Raw genomic sequence first — 18293 nt, forward strand, 5'->3', positions numbered from 1 at the left:
GGTTGGTATTTTTTGCCAGAACTCGATTCTAAAATGGCGTTTGTGTTCTCTTCTGGGACCCCAACCCAAGTCGAGCCCTTTGTTCCACTTTTTGGCGGGCTTCTCCACAGAAGCCTCCGAAAGTGGTGCCACTCTGTCTGGGTACCACAGGGGGTGTGGCAGGGGGTTTAGGCACCCTAGACTGAGTTACCTTGGTAACTCAAGTCGCACTCTTGTGTGATTGGCCCATGTGGTGAGCCGGCCGGCTCACCACTTTGCATGTTTGATTGACAGCTAGGCTGAGTGGGGTGTGCTGCATAAAAGCAGGGCTTTTGGGACAGGAACTTCAGAATTCGCCACAGAACCTGAAAATCCAACGAGGGAGAAGCTGAGCCGACCTGCTACGACAACCCCACCGGTGGAGCCCTGCGGAACCGACTCACCACTTCCTAACGACACAGAATATCTCCCGGCTGGAGAGTCTTCTTCCCCTGACTGGTGGGCACAACCAGTTTACCTTCTTTTTCTCGCAACCCAGGACGTCTTGCGGTCGAATTGCCCGTGCCAAGCACCCCGGCAACCGGATAGCCACTTACCACTGGACCGCGAATAAAAGGACCGCTCCTTTTAACTGAGAACTCCGCGGCTGGTTTCTTCCCTGGCAGTGCAACAGACTCCTGTCTTCCTCCCCGACGAGATCCTCCCTTCCCCCCGGACGAAGCACCGACTTGCATCCGCTGCCAGGAACAACTGCCCCGCTGGAGTATTCTCACCACTTTAAGCCAGGCCTCCCTTTCTAAAGATTGCTACAAGGTAATAATAATCCCTTAACCTTCTGGACTGGGCTGGCCGCCTTGACCATCTAACTGGTCCCTTTCTTTTGGTCCAACTCTTTCTGAACTGATTGCGAGACTTTTGGGCACTTTGAACCGTGTGACCTCGGACACATTTCGACCAGAGCCTCTTAAAAGTGTGTCCGGCCTTGTTAACTTTGACTTTACGGTTCTAACCTGCCTTCTTCGCCTACTGTGTTCTTCCGAAAGTGTTGGGATCTGTTTCTATCTTTGCTCTGCCTTTCTCTCCCTTTTAAACCGATTGATTAGAGTGCCATCTTCGTTAAGCGCTCACCGCTGTCTGAAAATAAGTGTTGCTTTACTTAAGACTTGTCTAACTAATCGTTGAAAGGAGTGTATATCTTTTAATGATCGTGTATTTGAACTGCTTGATATTAGTTCCAGTGTGGTTTATTAGATGTGCTTTTAAATAAATAATTATATCTCTTTTACACCAAGCTCTGGTCAGTGTTTGCTTGTTCTACTGTGTTCTTTTGACCTATTGTGAATACTCTGTATACTGCCTAACTCTTCTTGAGGGAAGTCTGACTGCTCAGCCACTGCTACCAAGTGAATCTGTGTGGTACAGACTGCTACCAAGTGGGTTTACTGCCAAACACCTGTAGTCTTAATTCTTTTGCAGTGGTCCCAGAGGGAACTGCACAGGTTTCTGCCTAACACCAGGAGGGGGCCAGTGTCACAGTTAAGGCAGAAGATACAAGACCCCCACACTCAAGAATCTGTTGGCCATTCCCACAGGCGGGCCCTCTTTGGTCCGTCCATTGTAGTAAACCCCGCCCAATGCAGTGTCCGAAATCAGTCACCACAGTGCCGCCCGGGGCAAAAGAGGGGTAGCGAAGAGAGGGCCGTCTTCAGACAGCAGGTTTGCTTCGGGCTCCACAGTGGCCGATCGCCTGTGCCATCATAGTCCTCAGCATCACCGAGCAGGTCGCCACCCTACTAGGCATCCACATCTGCAGCGGATGTGCTGCTCCTCAGCGACCTGCAGCTCCCAGGGTAATGCAATACACTGTGTCCTCACCAGGGCCCTGCAGACACTCAAACAGGTGCTGGAGCTTCTCCAGCAACTTGTGCCCCTTCTGAGCGGGTGGACTGGAGGGGTAAGATATATTTTTTCAACGATATCTGACAGAGATATCACGTCTGCATCCCGTTGCTGTGCTATAGCGCCGCCAGTTGTAGAATTCTCATTCAGTGAAGAAGTGGGGTAGTTTAAAGGAGGAGGTGGCTTTGTGAAGTCCACAATCCAGAACAGTATGGAGCCTGTGTGATTTTCACACTAAGAAGCATTACCTTCTGAAGTCTTTGCACTGCTAATATTATGACCATTGTGTATGACCAGCCAATATCTGGAAACCAACATCTTTGTCATAGTTGGTGTTCATGAGACATGAGAAATGATGGTCTATGGAAAGTTTCTTGTGGTCGCTGTTATGTAGGTTGAAAAATTCTACATGGCACCTTGGGTTAATAACGAGAAATGCATTTTGAGCAACTCTTCTGTCTTGCAACTGCTTTGAAGGTTCTGTTAGAGCTCTAGGTGGCTTGGAAGTACCTTCTGGCTGCTGCCCATGAATGCAAGCTCCATCCACTGACCTAAGGAGTGTCTTTCAGGTCTTGCCTCTCCTGACAGGAAACAACAAAAAACTTAAATTATCAAAAATCCCTGCTCTGAAAACAAAAAGGGAAATCCTAGCAGAAGACCGAAATTAAAGGATTACAATTCTAAATGGCATCAAATACAGAAGTGGCTATTCAAAAGAAATGATTGCAAAAGCAACATATTAAATAAAAAACAATATTCAGAAAAAGATGACTGATTTAATTGTGATTTTGTTTTCCTAAAAAACACGATCACATGGAACCCTTTAAAAGTAGTTGCATTGTTTAAAAGCACCAATGTCTCTCATACCCCTGTGAATCAGATTCAGTGTCAAGTATTTGTTCAAACCAATCTGATGCTTGGTTTATACCAACAATGGCTAATTTCAATAAGCCAGGTTCAACAGGGGTAAAACAATGTACGGAGTGCTGTGTTAAGCCTCAATTCAAGCAGAGCACATATACACTTGTATACACCTTTTACCAGCGTCACTGGTGTTCAACAATGAATTTGGTGGATTTGTTTGGTGGTGAAAGTTGGTTGTTGCAAGACATATGCACAAAAAAGAATTTGGAGGAGGTTGATGTTGGGTCTACCATCTTGGTTTGTCTCAAAATCCCCAACTATCCCAGAAGGAAGGTTGTGGAGAGAAACAGTACTTTCCCACACAGTGTCTCAAGGACTGATGTAGGTTCCTTGACAGGAATGCTAAGCCTGGACCATGAAGTAGGCGTACGGAGGTTGTGGTGCTGTATCCCAAAAACGTGAAAAAATATACAAGAATCCATGATCAATGGACACGTTTACTTTAAGTCAAAGTGACTGCTTGACTTTTTTATGCATGCTTTATTTAACGATCAAAGGAAAAATCTTAAACCAGCAACTTCAGGCCAGAATGGTCAGGAGAGAGGCACACTGGCTACCCATCAAAGAAAGGGTTATCTTCAAAACCCTTGCCCTAACTCATAAATGTCTTCATGGACTCGCTCCTCCCTATCTTGAACAAAGGATTCACAAACAAACAGCGTCCAGACCCTCGAGAGCCGCCTATGCCAGTCGCATCCTGACTCCTCACATGCGTAGGGTGCGTGCTGGGGCTCGAGCTTCCCAACTATGGCAGCCTCTCTCTGGAATAACCTACCAAATGAGATCAGATCAATTGAATCCCATGCTGCCTTCCGCAAGGCACTAAAAACTAGGCTTTTTGTCTAGGGGGCTTCCCTTTATATGATCCCTGTCATATGCTTCTGCATTGAATGATACACTGTATAATACTGTTATGTAAATGTACCAACCAAAGCCAACGTTATATACTTTTTGGGCCGCTTATTGTAACCCTCAAGCAAGCCTTCTTAAGTATCCTTGACAGCGCCTCTATGCCCGTGGGCTGTAGCGCGCTCTACAAATGCAAAATAAATAAATAAATAAATAAATAAATAAATATCTATTGGAACTACAAAGCCCATAATGCTGTTCAAAACACTAACGTGAATGTGGAAGCACTTGTATATCCATGCCAACTACAACATATTTCTGGCTTAGCACTTCATCAAGCAGAATAAAAAATAAAAAGAATATGTTCTTCCACACATACATTAAATTTATCATACTGTCGAAATAAACCATTAAAACCGCCATGATATAATATGGCATTTATAATGCGCCTCTACACAAGTGTTTCTAGGCACCACAAGACAAGGGAGGGAGGGAGGACAAGACAAACAATCCTAAAAGGTCCTGTGGAATTCGGATTGTGCAAGTGTGACAACGAGAAGAGCAGGGGGAAGTGCAAAGGAGAGGATAGGGGCAAGTGTGACCAGGGCAGCATGGCTCTGAGTAAGTGAAGCCAGGGCATCACGGCTCGTAAGTACAATGGGGCAGGGGGGCTGTAGGGGTTGAAGTTACAGCCCCTAAGTGCGCAGTAGGCCAGGAGGCTGTGCAAAGGAAGTCTGGTCGTGGAGGAGCCTGGTACCCAGTGAGAATCTGAGGGAACCAAGCAACCAGTCAGCACAGCACACAGGTAAGTTAGTAAGGGAGGGAGAGAGAGAGAGAGAAGGCAGAGGAGAAGAGTGTCTTGAGCTGCTTCCGGAACTTCAGGTGATCCGGCTTGAGTCTGAGAGGGGCAGGGAGGTCATTCCAGAGGGAGGCACCTGCAGAGGAGAGAGATCTACCCCCCACTCTCTGCCTGGAGAAGCGTCTGACCCTCAGAGTTTTGGAGATAGCGGAGCAAAGGGCTCTAGAAGGATAGTATTTCGGAAGAGACAATTGGATGTAGTGCAGGCCACAGCCCCAGAAAACCATGTGGATGATGCAGAGGGTCTTGAACTTGATCCTTGCAGCCACCGGGAGCCAATGAAGAGATTTCAGGGTTGGAGTGATACAGTCCCTGGGCTTGAGGCCAAGGATAAGTCTAGATGAATGGCATGATGGTGCCATTTGTTCATAACTGATCAGATAGAAGGAGAAAGTGCTTTTATTTTCTGTGGCACGCTGCAAGCGTTAAATGTTGTTCCATACTTGATCCAAATGAAGAATGGCACCTTGACAAGAATAACTTGGTTTCTGAACTGCCACGGCCTTCTTTGCTTCTTTCCTTTATCCTTATTCTGGCTCCACAGTCGCAGGGACTTAGCCATGGCTTTTCAGCGCAGTGCGATTGTCTTATGCCATTGGTGGGTGGTCTGGGCTGGCTGCCACAACTGGGTGTGTTCCGCAGGGTGAAGACCTTCATGACAAACTTCAGAAAGGTCTTGTTGGGGTGGCCAGGAAAGGACCTCATGAACAAGAGGTGTTTATGTTTCGAGCGCCATATTTGTGACTCGGGGTGCACAAACTGAGCACAATGTTCCAATTTCATATGTATCCAGTGTAGTTAACTATAGATGGGATGTTACTTTGGTGTTACTTTTTGTTTAAAGTTGATAGACATTAGATTTGCACACGTGTAGATTGATGAAATGCCGAAACTGCCAAATGAAACATTAATGTGATTCGCACATGGGGGTGCTACGAAGTATATAGAAACGGAGAGACAAGGAGGTTTTTAATGCGCATTGGGAAGAAGGGGCCTGTTCTGAAAACCCGTGGTAAAGGATAAATAATATTTATTAGACATGCACACTGTGAAACACACAAAAGGAGTTTATATAAATCTAAATGTAGTGGACTTTTTATGAATTCATTCAGACCTTGCAGGTAGCAATTTGCTTGAGGAATTTTAAGAGACTGGGGAATTCTGGTTTTGCAGGCTTGGGGGTTGATGAAGAAATAATGAGTAATCCAAAAGGCCAGCCGTCGAACAGGACAAAGGTTTGTGGCTTAGTAGTTCCGCAGGGAACAGATTTACTCTCCCGAGTGCATTAAAGTCTTGCAGAGGGACCCAGTCTTTTGCTTTGGCCTGCACTAACTATGTGGTGGAGTGGGGACCGGAGCCATGGTGTCCCACACTCAATTGTTTTCTTAGGGTGGAACTAGAGGCCATGTGTGTGAAGTGGCAGTCGTACAAATTAGAATGTTTCAATGGAGCCAGTAAAGCAGGGGCGGATGAGATAGCCATTGCTGGTTCAAAGAGAACGGGTTTACTCAGCCTTCTTCATATCGCTTGAAGTATCTATGCGAACCATATGAAATTAGGGTTACGGTTAAAGGGCTCAGGCCAGTTGTTACTAGTAATGAATTAAGTTTGCACACAAATGTTTAGCCGTTTTGGCTATGACATTTGAGGTCATGATCTACCACAGACAAATCGTAAAAGGCGGTGTCTTTTACACATGAGCTGAAGATGGTAGTTATGATAACAGCTACCAATGACAATGTAGGAATTGGAGAAAGATGGATTTCTTTGAAGAGGTTTTGTCAAACTACACATGGGGGTGGACTGTAATAAAATACATAGGAGTGTTTTAACTGTTGCAAAATTGTATATAATGTGTGAACCTATCTGATTCAGTGAGATTTGGGTTAGTTTGGCTCAATAGATATCTAGCTGCTCCCCCGATGGTTATACAATAAACTTGCTTTATGTGCAAAATGTGCATTCGTTCCTCTGATGATGGGACCGCTTTGGGTTAAAGTGACTAGGGGCACTACAGTCTTGAGGAACATAGTCTAGCATACCAAATTGGTGTCTGTGTCATGGTCATAACCCAGGTACTACATACAGCCCGGTGTACATCAATTACCAATATATGGCTCTTTCATTGTGTACAGTGCTTTAAATGCGGGCGTATTGAGTGGTGGAAATAATAAGACAACTGTGACACACAGCAAAAAGTAACAGCAGCATTGCAGATGTTACTACCGGCACTAGTGACACTACTAGACTGGAGCTGCTGCAACACCCTCTGGTGGCTGTTTTCAGGCTTCCAGAACCAGGCTGGAAAAATATAGGAAAACAATGCAAAAAGAAACAATAATACTCACATAATGTGGCAAGGCTCATTCCTATCCTTCAAACAGTGCCCAGATTCCCATTTCTTTTTGGTGGGGAAGGTGGTCTTCACATATTTGGATCCAGCATGAGTATTTTTTATACCACACCAGGGAGCATCTATCACAAAGAAAAATAAAAGTCATTGTTCAAATTAAAAAGTCTGAAATTACTCTAAGGAGAGCAGATTCATGTATTGAGTTAAATTAACAGATATTTTGCTCCCTGGACAATCAACTTACTACCTTTATGTGGGTGGCTTAGCATACTACTACTTTGATAAATACACTCCACTATAACACAAAAAGAAAATCCTCCAAGTTACTAGAAAAGAACCTGGTGGCATCACTTTATATCATAGTGGCTAAAGGCAGGAGACCCCTTCAATGATCACTAACATAACTGATAGTAAATATACTGATAGTCAGATCCTTTTTTGTCTACAACAACCTGAAAAGGACCACAGCTGTATTTCTTTCAGGTTACGGATATACTTTTTGTGAAGCAGTATCGCCAATAGCTGGGTGTGATTTACAATTTGCACAAGTGGGCTCAAATCAGAGAAAATCCCTTCCATACTAGCAGGCTTTGCTGCATCCAAGAAGTCATGTTTGGGGGTTTTAATATTTAAAATACCATTGTCTGTTGTAATGGTGTCCAAGATGAAAGCCGACACAAAGGCAGCATGGTGCTGGTTATAGACTTTTATTTGTGCATATAAAGGCCCTCACTATCTCCATCTTCTCAGAGGGATTTCCCTTCCTCATAACTAATACTAAAGGGTCAGTCAGAATGTCTGTCAAAACAAACCTCCACCATCCTGCGTCACAACCTACTTCTTTTTTTTATTGCAACATATATATTTATTGAAATCTCGATGGTCGTAATACAAAGTACAGCACAATATGAGAACAAGGTTACAGTTAACATAAACATTTCATTTTAAGTAATGAACCATTTTATGTAATTTATGTAATTTCATTTTATGTAATTAACCAATTGTAAAGCCGAATACAGTCACATAATAAAGAGAGGAAGGGAGGTGGGGGTGCTTACCAAGTGGCTGACAGACAAGGGGGTGCGATACCTATGGGGGTTTCCTTTCTCCCTGAACTTTGAATATGACAGCCAGAATTACCAGCTGGCAATGGAGGGCAACATAAGTCGAGTGTCTGAAGAACTCATGGGAGACTCATGGCTGGACCGCTGGACCACTGGCTCAGCCCGCAGGTGCCAGAAATAGACGCAAGATGGCAGGGGCTTGCAAATCCAATAAGCTAAATACCCAACTGAGAGGCCCTTCAGGCCCTTGACCTGGTAACATGAGGTGGGTGGGGGTGGGGGGCGAGTATCTCAGCAGAGAGCGGGGGTTGAAGGAGAAGTCGTTTTGAGGTTTCTTGTGAGGGGGGCTCAAGAAGAGTGAGGTGTTTTTGATGTGAGTCCTGTTGACTCAGAACCTTTTTGGTAATCCTATCCTGGAAGGCGGTGGGAAATGTGCCAGGATCGGATACCGGGGGGTGGGGTGGGGGAAGTTGGGAGGGGGCTGGCCACTACAGAGGGAGAGGGCAAGTTGGGTTATTCCTTTAGAGTTTGGGGGAACAGCCCTTCACTGGGCTCAACGTGTTCAGCAGCATGGTTCAGTGTGTCTCAGGGAGGGTTGATGTCAAGGTGAATATTGGGAATGGTGTCATGATCTCGGGGGGGGGGGAATTAGTAGTGACCTGGTGATTGGCTCCATTAATGTAAGAGGGCTTAATTCTCCTGCTAAAAGGTAACTGGCCATGCAGGAATTCTGAAGGACCAGGCTAGATCTCTTGGTGGTGCAAGAGACACACGGGCAGAGGGGGAGGGAACCACGTCTGGGGCCGGGATGGGGAGGAGACGTATTCGTGGCCTCGAGCGAGGAGAAAAAGGGAGGATTGGTGATTGTAATCTCGGCCCAGCTGGGACTGGTGGTGGATGGGATACAGAGGGACCCGGGGGGCGGTTCCTATTCATTAAGGGATCCCTGCATGGCGAAAGGATGACTGTGTGTTCGCTCTATGCCCCCAATGTGGGATAGGTGGAATTTAGGGAGGGTGTTAAAAACAAAGGAGACTCTTTGTGGAGGGCGGATTGGTGGTGGGGGGGAATTTAACTGTCACGCTCTCCTTGGCTCTGGAAACAAGGAAAGACGAGAGGAGGTATGTGAAATGGGCCTGATGGAAGTTGAACCCCCACCCTTGTCCCTTAGCCTCCGTAACCACCACCTTCTGTATATGCGTTTGCTCACCTTATGCTCTTAGATGATTAGCTCTCCATCCTGCTTTCCTCTCAGCAGGGGCATTTTAGGTAATTCCCACCAGTTTTCTTCACTGATGGATCCAGCCCAGACCCGCTGTGGCTTGGATAATGCTGCGCCACGGAGATTGTCTTGTTGTACTACTTGACTTGCTTGCCAGCTGTCAGATGAAGTCTCTGTTGGTCGGCTTCCCTTGTAGGGTTATGTCCTTTTAATACACTGCATGCACGTTAGGTTCCTCTGTGCTAAGTGTGCACCTGGGGGGCGTTTGTCTTGCCTCTTGCCTTGCACCCTTCCATGAAATTCTTAGGATTTATTGTCTGTAGTCCTTATAAACTTACTATTCTTTTCCCTTGTTTTGCAGGGTTCGGGTTAGCTGCTCCTTGGAACGTGGCTGTGAGCGGCCGTAACAGCTGACGGTCTGTGAGGAGCCTCCGAGTCGAGGACTGAGTTGCCGATGCGTTGCAGAGCGGAGCGGGTGAAGATCCTGGGACGCGGCATGTTGTGCAGAGCCGCGTCCGACGATGGAATGCAGAACGAAGCGGCCAGGTCGACGCGGTGTGTTGTACAGAGCCGCGTCCGATGATGGAATGGAGATTAAAGCGGCCAGGCTGACGTCGAAGAACGGGATGACAGGTAAGTTGAAGCCTCGGGAAGTGCTGGAAAGAAGCCAAACCTCAGGGTAACAACGGACTCAGAAGGTGTCACAGGACCACGGTGAGCGTGCTGCTGCCAGTAGACAGAGTAACGCGAAGCGTGGAATCAAGCCTGGGTGTGGCTTATATAGCAGCCACACCCAGGAAACTAGACTGCAGCCTGCACAGAACTTGGGCTGCCTTTCCTCCATGTTGGGTGGCCGTCCTTGATTCCATAAAGTATCTGATGCCAATTTCCCCATGCTCGGGTCCAGTTGGGCTCTTTCTCTGTTTTCCTAGTTGTGCAATGAAGGGGCCTTAAAGAATGAGGAACCCAAATGGGGTGCAGTGGGGCAAATGAACGTGTGTGGGTTATGGCATTGGTGGTGGCAAGTGTTGCAGGGCTGATAGTCGTGACTTTAACATGGTCTTAGACTCGGTCAGAGATCGCAAGAGGGATGGGTGATGGGAGGGGCGCCAACCAGGGCAAAGTGACCTCCAGAAGGTTTAGGAAAATTAACCAGGAAATGGGCCTTACAGACACCTTAGTGGATGGAGGGTGGGCGATAGACGCTTTACCTTCTTCTCTGCGGTCCAAAACTCCTTCTCTTGGATCGATTTTATACCAGTGGATACTGAGGTGTAGGCCCAGGTTAGAGACTCCTGCGCCATAACGGTCCCATGGTCGGACCATGATATGGTCAAAGTGGTGGTGGGGAATGACATTAGTCAGAGGCTCTCGGGAGGGTGGCTCTGCAATGACTTCTATAGAGATCTCTCCCAGACGATATTATCGGAAATCATGGATTACCTTTCCTTTAATGACAATGGAAAGGTGGGGGTGCAGACTATCTGGGAAGGCTTAAAGGCCACGTTGCGGATGGTCCTCATCAGGAAAGGATCCCAGAAAAAAAGAAAACACAACAAATGAAGATGAGCTAAGGGGGAAGATCAGGGAACTACAGCCGGGGGGTTTGAAGGTGCCTACCTTATGCCGTGTAGGGCGGCTAACTTACAGATTTTTAGGGCGAAACTCAAGGCCATTCTACTTCAGGACACAGAAAAGCAGCTCCTATACCTAAAGAAGAAATACCATGAGTGAGAGGCAAAAGGTGGGAAAAATCCTGGCTTGGAAGCTACGGGAGGAAAGGAAAAGAAAGGCAATATGGGTCATCAGGGTATAGGGGGACAAGGAAGTGCACACTCCAGTGGGAACAGGGAAGGAATGTGCCTATTTCTACAAAAAAATCTCTCTATTCATCTGAAATTACTGGGAAGGATGAACAGATAGCCGCATTCCTGGACCCCCAGCCTCTTCAGGCATACCGAGGGGAGAGTCTGAATGGCTGGGGCCACCCATCTCTGAGGAGGAGATTGTGTGGACAATTAAGGGGATGAAGCCAGGGACCGCGCCTGGGAGCGATGGGTTCTCTGTTCTGTTTTACAAGGTTCAGATCCATACTAGCCCCATACTTGGCCAGAGTGTTCAACAAGCTCAATGCTGGAGGCCACGATAGTCATAATACACAAAGAGGGCAGGGACCCAATGAGATGTGCCTCTTACTGCCCGGTCTCACAGCTAAATAATGACGTAAAAATCATAGCCAAAATCTTGGGCTCCAGACTGGAAACCCAGCTACCATCCCTGGTTCATGGGGATCAGGTGGGCTTCACACGGCGGAGACAAGGTGCAGACAACATCTGAAAGTCCATCAACCCGATGCACCAGGTTCCCACCTAAGGGAAAAATGCCTGCCTAATCTCTATTGACTTGGAAAAGGCCTTTGACAGGGTGGAGTGGCCTTTTATGAAGATGGTGTTGGGGAGGATGGGCCTGGGTCCGTTTTTTTCTTTAGATGGGTAGAAGCCCTGTATGTGATGCCCACTGCACAAGTACGGGTCAATAACATCCTGTCTTACTCCTTCCATCTGATATGGAGCGGTGAGGTAGAGTTCAAACTATCCCTCTTTGCGGATGACATTCTGGGATATTTCACGCAGGAGGGCTCCTCTCTCCCCAGGTTCTTGGAGCAAATCGAGAGCTACGGTCGCCTTTCAGGCCTGAAAATAAATGTAGACAAATCCAGCATTATGCTCATAGGCCCAAAGGGCTCTGGCCTGACCGTCCACGCTCGATACTTAGGGATGAGGATCGAACAGATGCAAACAAAGTATTTAGGGGTGATCTTGCTGAGAGAGCTTACAGGGCTAGGCAAGGTCAATTTTGACCCAATTCTGGCAAAGGTCAAAGAGGACCTTAGAAGGTGGGCGCCCCTCACCATTTCCTGTTACAGATGCATGACTTCCGTAAAAATGAACATCCTCCCCAGCTTGCTCTATCTGTTTTCCACCCTTCCAATGAGGCGCCCAGCGGCTTTCTTCTGTGACTTGAAAGGTGCGCTCTCAAAATTTGTATGGCACAACAAAAGGCCGAGAGTGAAATGGGCCACCATCAGGCTCCTGCATGACCAGGGAGGCTTTGGCTTTCCAGACCCCTACTTATATTAAAAGGCTGCTCAGTTAAGGGTTTTGCCTTGGCACTCGAGGGAAGATCTCGAAACTTATTGGACCTACCGGGAAGACTTAGTAGTCCATCCGCTGAAGGTGAGGGATTAATATTGGGCCCCCTTTGAGTGAATTCCGGGTGCGGCGAGGGAACACCCCACATTGGGAACTCTGTGGAACCTTTGGAGAGATAGTGGAGCTAATAGAGCTTTTTGGTCCTGGCCCTCTCGTCTGGCGTCGGTTAGGGGTCTCCCATTCAATCTGGCGAGGCAAGGGATGATGTTTGCACAACAATGGTCTGAAGGGGGACTTCAGAGAGTGGGCCAATTGTTTGAGCAGGGCAGCTTTAGGAGCCTCGGGGAGGTACAGGAGGGCCTGGGGCAGGACAGGATCACGATATTGGAGTACCTAAGGTTAAAAGGTATATTTACTGATTCGAAGTGGCTTTCCCAGGTCTCCAGGGATCTCACAGTGTTTGAGAGATGGTTGGATGGCTCTGCTGCCTGCAAAGGTTCCCTTTTGAGCATATACAAATTCTTGGTCTTCACCCCAAGGTTGGAAGATACACATTCAAAAGGTTTTGGGTAGAGCTTGCAGGAAAGGAGATTACAGACAAGGACTGGGCTAAGAGTTTTTGGATCACGTTTCATGGAAACATCTTAATCTCGAACACAATTTTAAGATGCTACAAAGGTGGCACAGGGACCAATTGAAGGTCTCACGTATTTTTCCGGGGGCCTCTCCCATTTGTCCCAGGCGCTGTGGCCAGGTGGGTTCCCGCTCCTAAAATACGCATCTACTGGCAGGAACTTCTTCGCTGGATTAAGGAATACTCAGACTTGCAGCTGAGCATGGACCCTCTCCAGATGTAGGGAATCCTGGCCATGGTTCGGGAAGAATACAGGTTGCCGAGGGTATGCAAGGCCATGATGAGGGCGGAACACTGGCTATAGTGCAAAAGTAGAGGGCAGCGAAGGGCCCCACAAAATCGGGAGTGGGAACAGAATCTGTGTAATATTATGGTGATGGAGAAGCTAACTGCCATTGTTAAAGATCACTTGGGGTCCTACTTGGAGGAATGGGGCCTGCTGACAACTAGAATGGAGGGTGTTGGTGCCAAGCCAGTGGGGAGAGGGCATGTAGTCTACCATGGCTCACTGCCCAGATGAGGGAGCCAATCCGAATCTAAATCTATGTGAAGTCAGACAATCGTTGTTGATTTCGATTGATTCATGTTTCACCACCCCCGAGACTATGTAATGTACAATTATTCGATGCTGTCCGAACACGCTGATAATGGGAATGTGGGGAGGAGGGTGTTATGAGGTATTCTAAAAGTCTTTATTTTTGTTTATTAATGTATTTATTTGTAGTTCACAGAACTTATACAACTATACAGTCAATAGTAAAAAAACAAAGATACACATAACACAGTAAGGACAATAACGAGTGTGGCGGTAAAACCGCCTGGTTACCGCCGGACTCCCGGAAATCCCAGGGCATTACGACCCTGGTGTCCTGGGAATCCCGGAGACGGAATGGTGTAAATCTCCATTCCCACTGAGCCCCATAGGACTCAATGGGAATGGGGAAGTGGAAACACCGGCACCATCTTGTGATGGTGCCGGTGTTTCCACGTCTGCCTGCAGGCGGGAGGTGTTTAACCCACCAGGTCAGACCTAGAGGGAAGATCACCTCCCGCCTGCAGGACTCAGGATCGGGCGGTCCAGAATTAACAGTGGCGGCGGGTTTACCGCCACTGTTAATTCCGGACCGCCCGACCTGTAATGAGGCCCAATATCTTAAATTCCATAAATTACAAAATTTCATACGATACATTTAATTCATAATACCAACTGGATTAAGATCAAGATTTACTTATTAAACCAAAACTCATGGTTTCAGCATGTATTCAAGTAAACACATGATTATTGTCTCATCCTTAACAAATTCCAACTCCAACATGAGTACAACTCTTATGGCGAACCCAAGGCTTCTACTACCTTAATCCAGACCCGATATAACGCCAGGAGGAAAGATTCGGAATAAGTGTTCAAGCAGTAGTGCCAAAAATGGTCAGACAAAATATAGGACCACTAATGTACATACCAACCATAATTCGAAATAATACAAACTTTGCATTATTATATAAACGTGTCTCACTGTTTCAAGAGTATCTACCTTCTTACATATGCGGCAATAGCGTTGGTCTCTTAGCAATTTCCATTGTGCTCCACTTGTGGCTCTTACCGGCAGTTGGTTTGTTCTCATAAGTAACCTGAATTTGCAAAGCTGGGGGTCAGGGCATTGTATCAGATAAGGATGGGGGAGTAAATAGGAATACACTGTTCCTTAAATATATTTATAATTATGTAATTCACTCATTCGGGTGAAATTGGCCTCCCAATCTTTTCTCCTTAGTTTATTTTTAAATGCCAATTTGATAGATGTATAGTGACCACAGCTATTATGTTCTACGTTTCATTCCAATTAATTAAACAAAGCACGACAAGCAGGGTCATATATATTCGTGCGATCATGTTTCTTCAGGTTTATCACTTTAGACCCAATAATACGTAATAAATCACTTTCAGGTTGGCACATGGCCTTGAAAGGCAGAGGTCCCCTTTGTTACAACGCCAATAGATTCAAGAGATTGGAGACCCAATTCCACCCTTAAATATTGTATAGAACAAGCGCGGGGCAAGCCCAAAATGTTGAGCCAGAAGTAACCCCCTATTTTCACAAACCATGATAGATTTTTCATTGTGATGGCTTCGATCCCATGTGTGACAACCGGCGTCAGCCATTGCCTATAGATCATTAAAATCCCTTTCAGGGAATACCTTGCATAGTTCTTTACAAAGTTCTTAACAAGTAGTGTGATTTGTTCGGCACGTCTAATTTTATTTTCAATTAGCAGACCCAAACCCACTTTGCTACTAAACAGTACTCATAGATACCTATAGCTGTTGGTGTATTCGATATTACCCCATGATACTTCCATTTTCGGACTATAGATTCCCTTGGATGAGAACAACATAATTCGTTTTTTTCTCCAAATTGTTAGTAAGTGAATATTCTTCAGCAAAACACTGCAGTTCTTCTAAGATAGATTTCATCCCACTGTACGTCTGATCCACTATTACAAGATCATCTGCATACAGGAGCAGGGATCCTTTCATCACCAAATTTCGCTGGGGAGTTAGCTTTGTTTACTAAGCGTCTTATCAAGTTCGAAAGATAAAGGTTTAACACCTTTATTTACGCTAATTGGCTTAGAGAGACGTCCCCGATTGTCAAGTCAAACTTGAACACTCGTATTAGTATGGAGCAGCATCACAATAGCAAGTAACCAGCTTGGGCACTGCAACGTAGACAGTAGTTCCCACAATTTTGATCGGTTGACGCTATCAAATGCGGATTTAAAGTCTATAAAAGTAATATAGACTGATGGATTACCTGTTATCTTAGCTCTGGTGCTATTGCGTCAAGTAGGCGATTATTGTGAGTAGTACTGGTACCCGTTCAAATTCAGATTGAGATGGATGAACAATAGAGTTGGCATTAGACCAACTTTGCAGGTGACAGAGCACAATTGCTGTAAAAACCTTACTGGTGGTGACAGCATCAGATAATTTTCAGGGGTTTCTCTAGCTCCAGCTTTAAATACTGGAATTACAATATTAGTCTTCCGGAAGCAGGAATGTATCGGTCGTGACATACCTTCCTGAATAGAATACATAGCATTTTGGCCCACAAACTTGTTTCACCACTATGGATGCAAGCCCATTAGGGCCCGGAGCTCGAGAAGTCTTTATTGTTGAATATGTCTGTTTAAATGCCATTAAAAAAAAGGAAAAAAGAAAAGAAAAAGAAATTGCTCTGGTTGGGACAAGGGGGTCGAGGGAGGTCTTTTTGAGGAAAGCCTTGATGTAGGAGGTTTTACATTCTGCTGGGAAAAAAACAGAGATGAGTGATGAGTTGATGATGGATCTTGCAAGGTCACAGGCACAGGCGGCTAAGGGTCCCCAGACAATCCTGAGGTGCGGCTGAGTGATAGTAGCTTGAGGAATTCTAGTGGAGGGGAGTGTGTGGAGAGAAGGTAGAGAAAAGTAGTAGGATGGAGGGTAGTTCTGATGTGGTGGGCGAGGTTAGGGGAGAGCAATGAGATTTTAGAGAGGATGGAATTGGGTCTCTTGTGAGGAGCCAGGAATGAGACGCAGATTTTATAGAGAAGTTATATTTGTGGTTACAGACTTTTGCTGAAAGATAAGGTGTTGGAAAATGCCTCACTGTATCTACTTCTAAGAGGTATTTCCCTACCTCAATCAAAACTAAGGGTCTGTCCAATGTCAAGATGTTCAAAGAAAACCTGTCCTGTGTCTGAAACCCTATCCTTGCCCTCACATTCTAAAGTAACTCTAATGTGCAAAGGGGTATATCTCTAGTCTTGAAAGGAGCACAAATGTACAACTTTAAAAGAAATATAAAGGCACTCCAACACAAACGTTTCCAATGGATAAGATTCACACAGTTCCAGAGAATGGCTCCCTTCCCCAGGTTGCTGTTCAAGATTTCTCAAGACTCTGAAAAGGCACATAACGTTCTTGGAGGTTTCTTTATTAATAACAAAACATGTTGCATTCCAAAACAGTTTTAGATATAAGTTCCAAATATACAGGATACCTTGTGTACTCCCCTGCTAGGTTATTTTCCACTTAAATTTCACTTTGTTCACTGTCTTGGGATTACCTGGCTTATTCCTGAGCCAGGACTTCTTTGGGTGGTCTATTTTCTACAATTGCAAACTTTAGTTTTAGCCTGGAATACTGTCCTGCCAGGGCATTTAACGTACTTCACTTTACACGCACTTGTAGATTTGTGCTTGCCTCGTATACTCTCCTGCCAGGGCTTTCAACGTGGTACACTTTACACACAGTTGCAGGTGAAGGGCTCTCTCCCCTTAACCTCTCAGGTTTTTCTCCCCTTGTGTACTGGTCCCAGCCTCGTAACTGTTATGGTTTTGCAAAGTGCATACGGTGCGCCGTTTTCTTCTCCCTCCCCCGACCTGTCTCAGAATTTGCCTCCTTTGGGTGCAGGTCCTAGACCCACAACTAATATGGTTCTGCAAAGGTTCACACAGTGAGGGGTTTTCTTCTTCTCGCTTGTCCTCTCTCAGGCTTTGCCTCTGAAAATGTTTCGCTTTCTTTCCATTCACAATTATTTAGTGTTCTTCAGTATTGTTGCCGAAGGGCCCCAGTTTCCACCTCTCCCCTTCTCTCCAGGACTCACCGGCTTTCTGCAGCGCTCTTGGGTTCCCTTGCGGTAAACAGGGAGCAGCGTCTCGGTGCTCCGCCTCCAGTTTGTGGGTCTATTGTCTTCACTCCCCGACTTTCACGTCCTTCACGGCTCCCGCCTGGTGGTTGAGCCTCTCTGTGTGTTCCTGTGGCTGTGGCACACAGTGTCCGGTTCCCGCGGCACACTAGTTGCTGCAGCCTTCCTCCTTCTGCCTTGAGCCAGCTGGCTTCACAGACTACGCCATAGCTGCTCAGCAGGACCTCGAACGGGCGTAGCTTCCCTAGGTATAGCTCACTGTTCATTTAGGTTCCACCTTTAAATCTCCCGGTACCTGTCAAGTGCTCGTAACTACTAGAGCGCGTTCTGTAGTTCTTGGCATTGTGGATCTGTATTGCTCCCTTCAGCCTCCTTGTTTCATTAGTCTTACGTATATGGAAATGTTGGGCATTCCAAGGTTTTCTTTTGACATGATACTGGAAGAGATCTTTAGCAGGTTTTGTGGGAAGTGGGAGAGAACTTCTACAGTAAGCCATAAAAGCTTGCGATACAGAGGGAACATACCTAAAAGGGAAAGGGGGCATGTGCCTTAATCCGATGATGCCACGTTATCTCCCGCAGGGTCACCTCCCCCATGTGGTCTTCAATCATATAGCCACCCCCATGGTAAGGATCAGGTAGCGGCTGCCGTCCCTATGCCACATGGGGA

General features: G+C 46.2%; 1 protein-coding gene across 1 annotated transcript in view; it reads right to left on the reverse strand.

Annotated features, from left to right (window-relative positions):
* Positions 1 to 18293, reverse strand: part of TATDN1 (TatD DNase domain containing 1) — a 463190-nt gene that overhangs the window by 24344 nt on the left and 420553 nt on the right. Inside the window, exon 11 of the mRNA XM_069621594.1 lies at positions 6859 to 6985. Coding sequence (XP_069477695.1) covers positions 6859 to 6985 — 127 coding nt within the window. The remainder of the gene's footprint in view (positions 1 to 6858; positions 6986 to 18293) is intronic.

This window comes from Ambystoma mexicanum, chromosome 5q (assembly GCF_040938575.1).
Source record: "Ambystoma mexicanum isolate Mex_15411 chromosome 5q, UKY_AmexF1_1, whole genome shotgun sequence".
NCBI lineage: Eukaryota > Metazoa > Chordata > Amphibia > Caudata > Ambystomatidae > Ambystoma > Ambystoma mexicanum.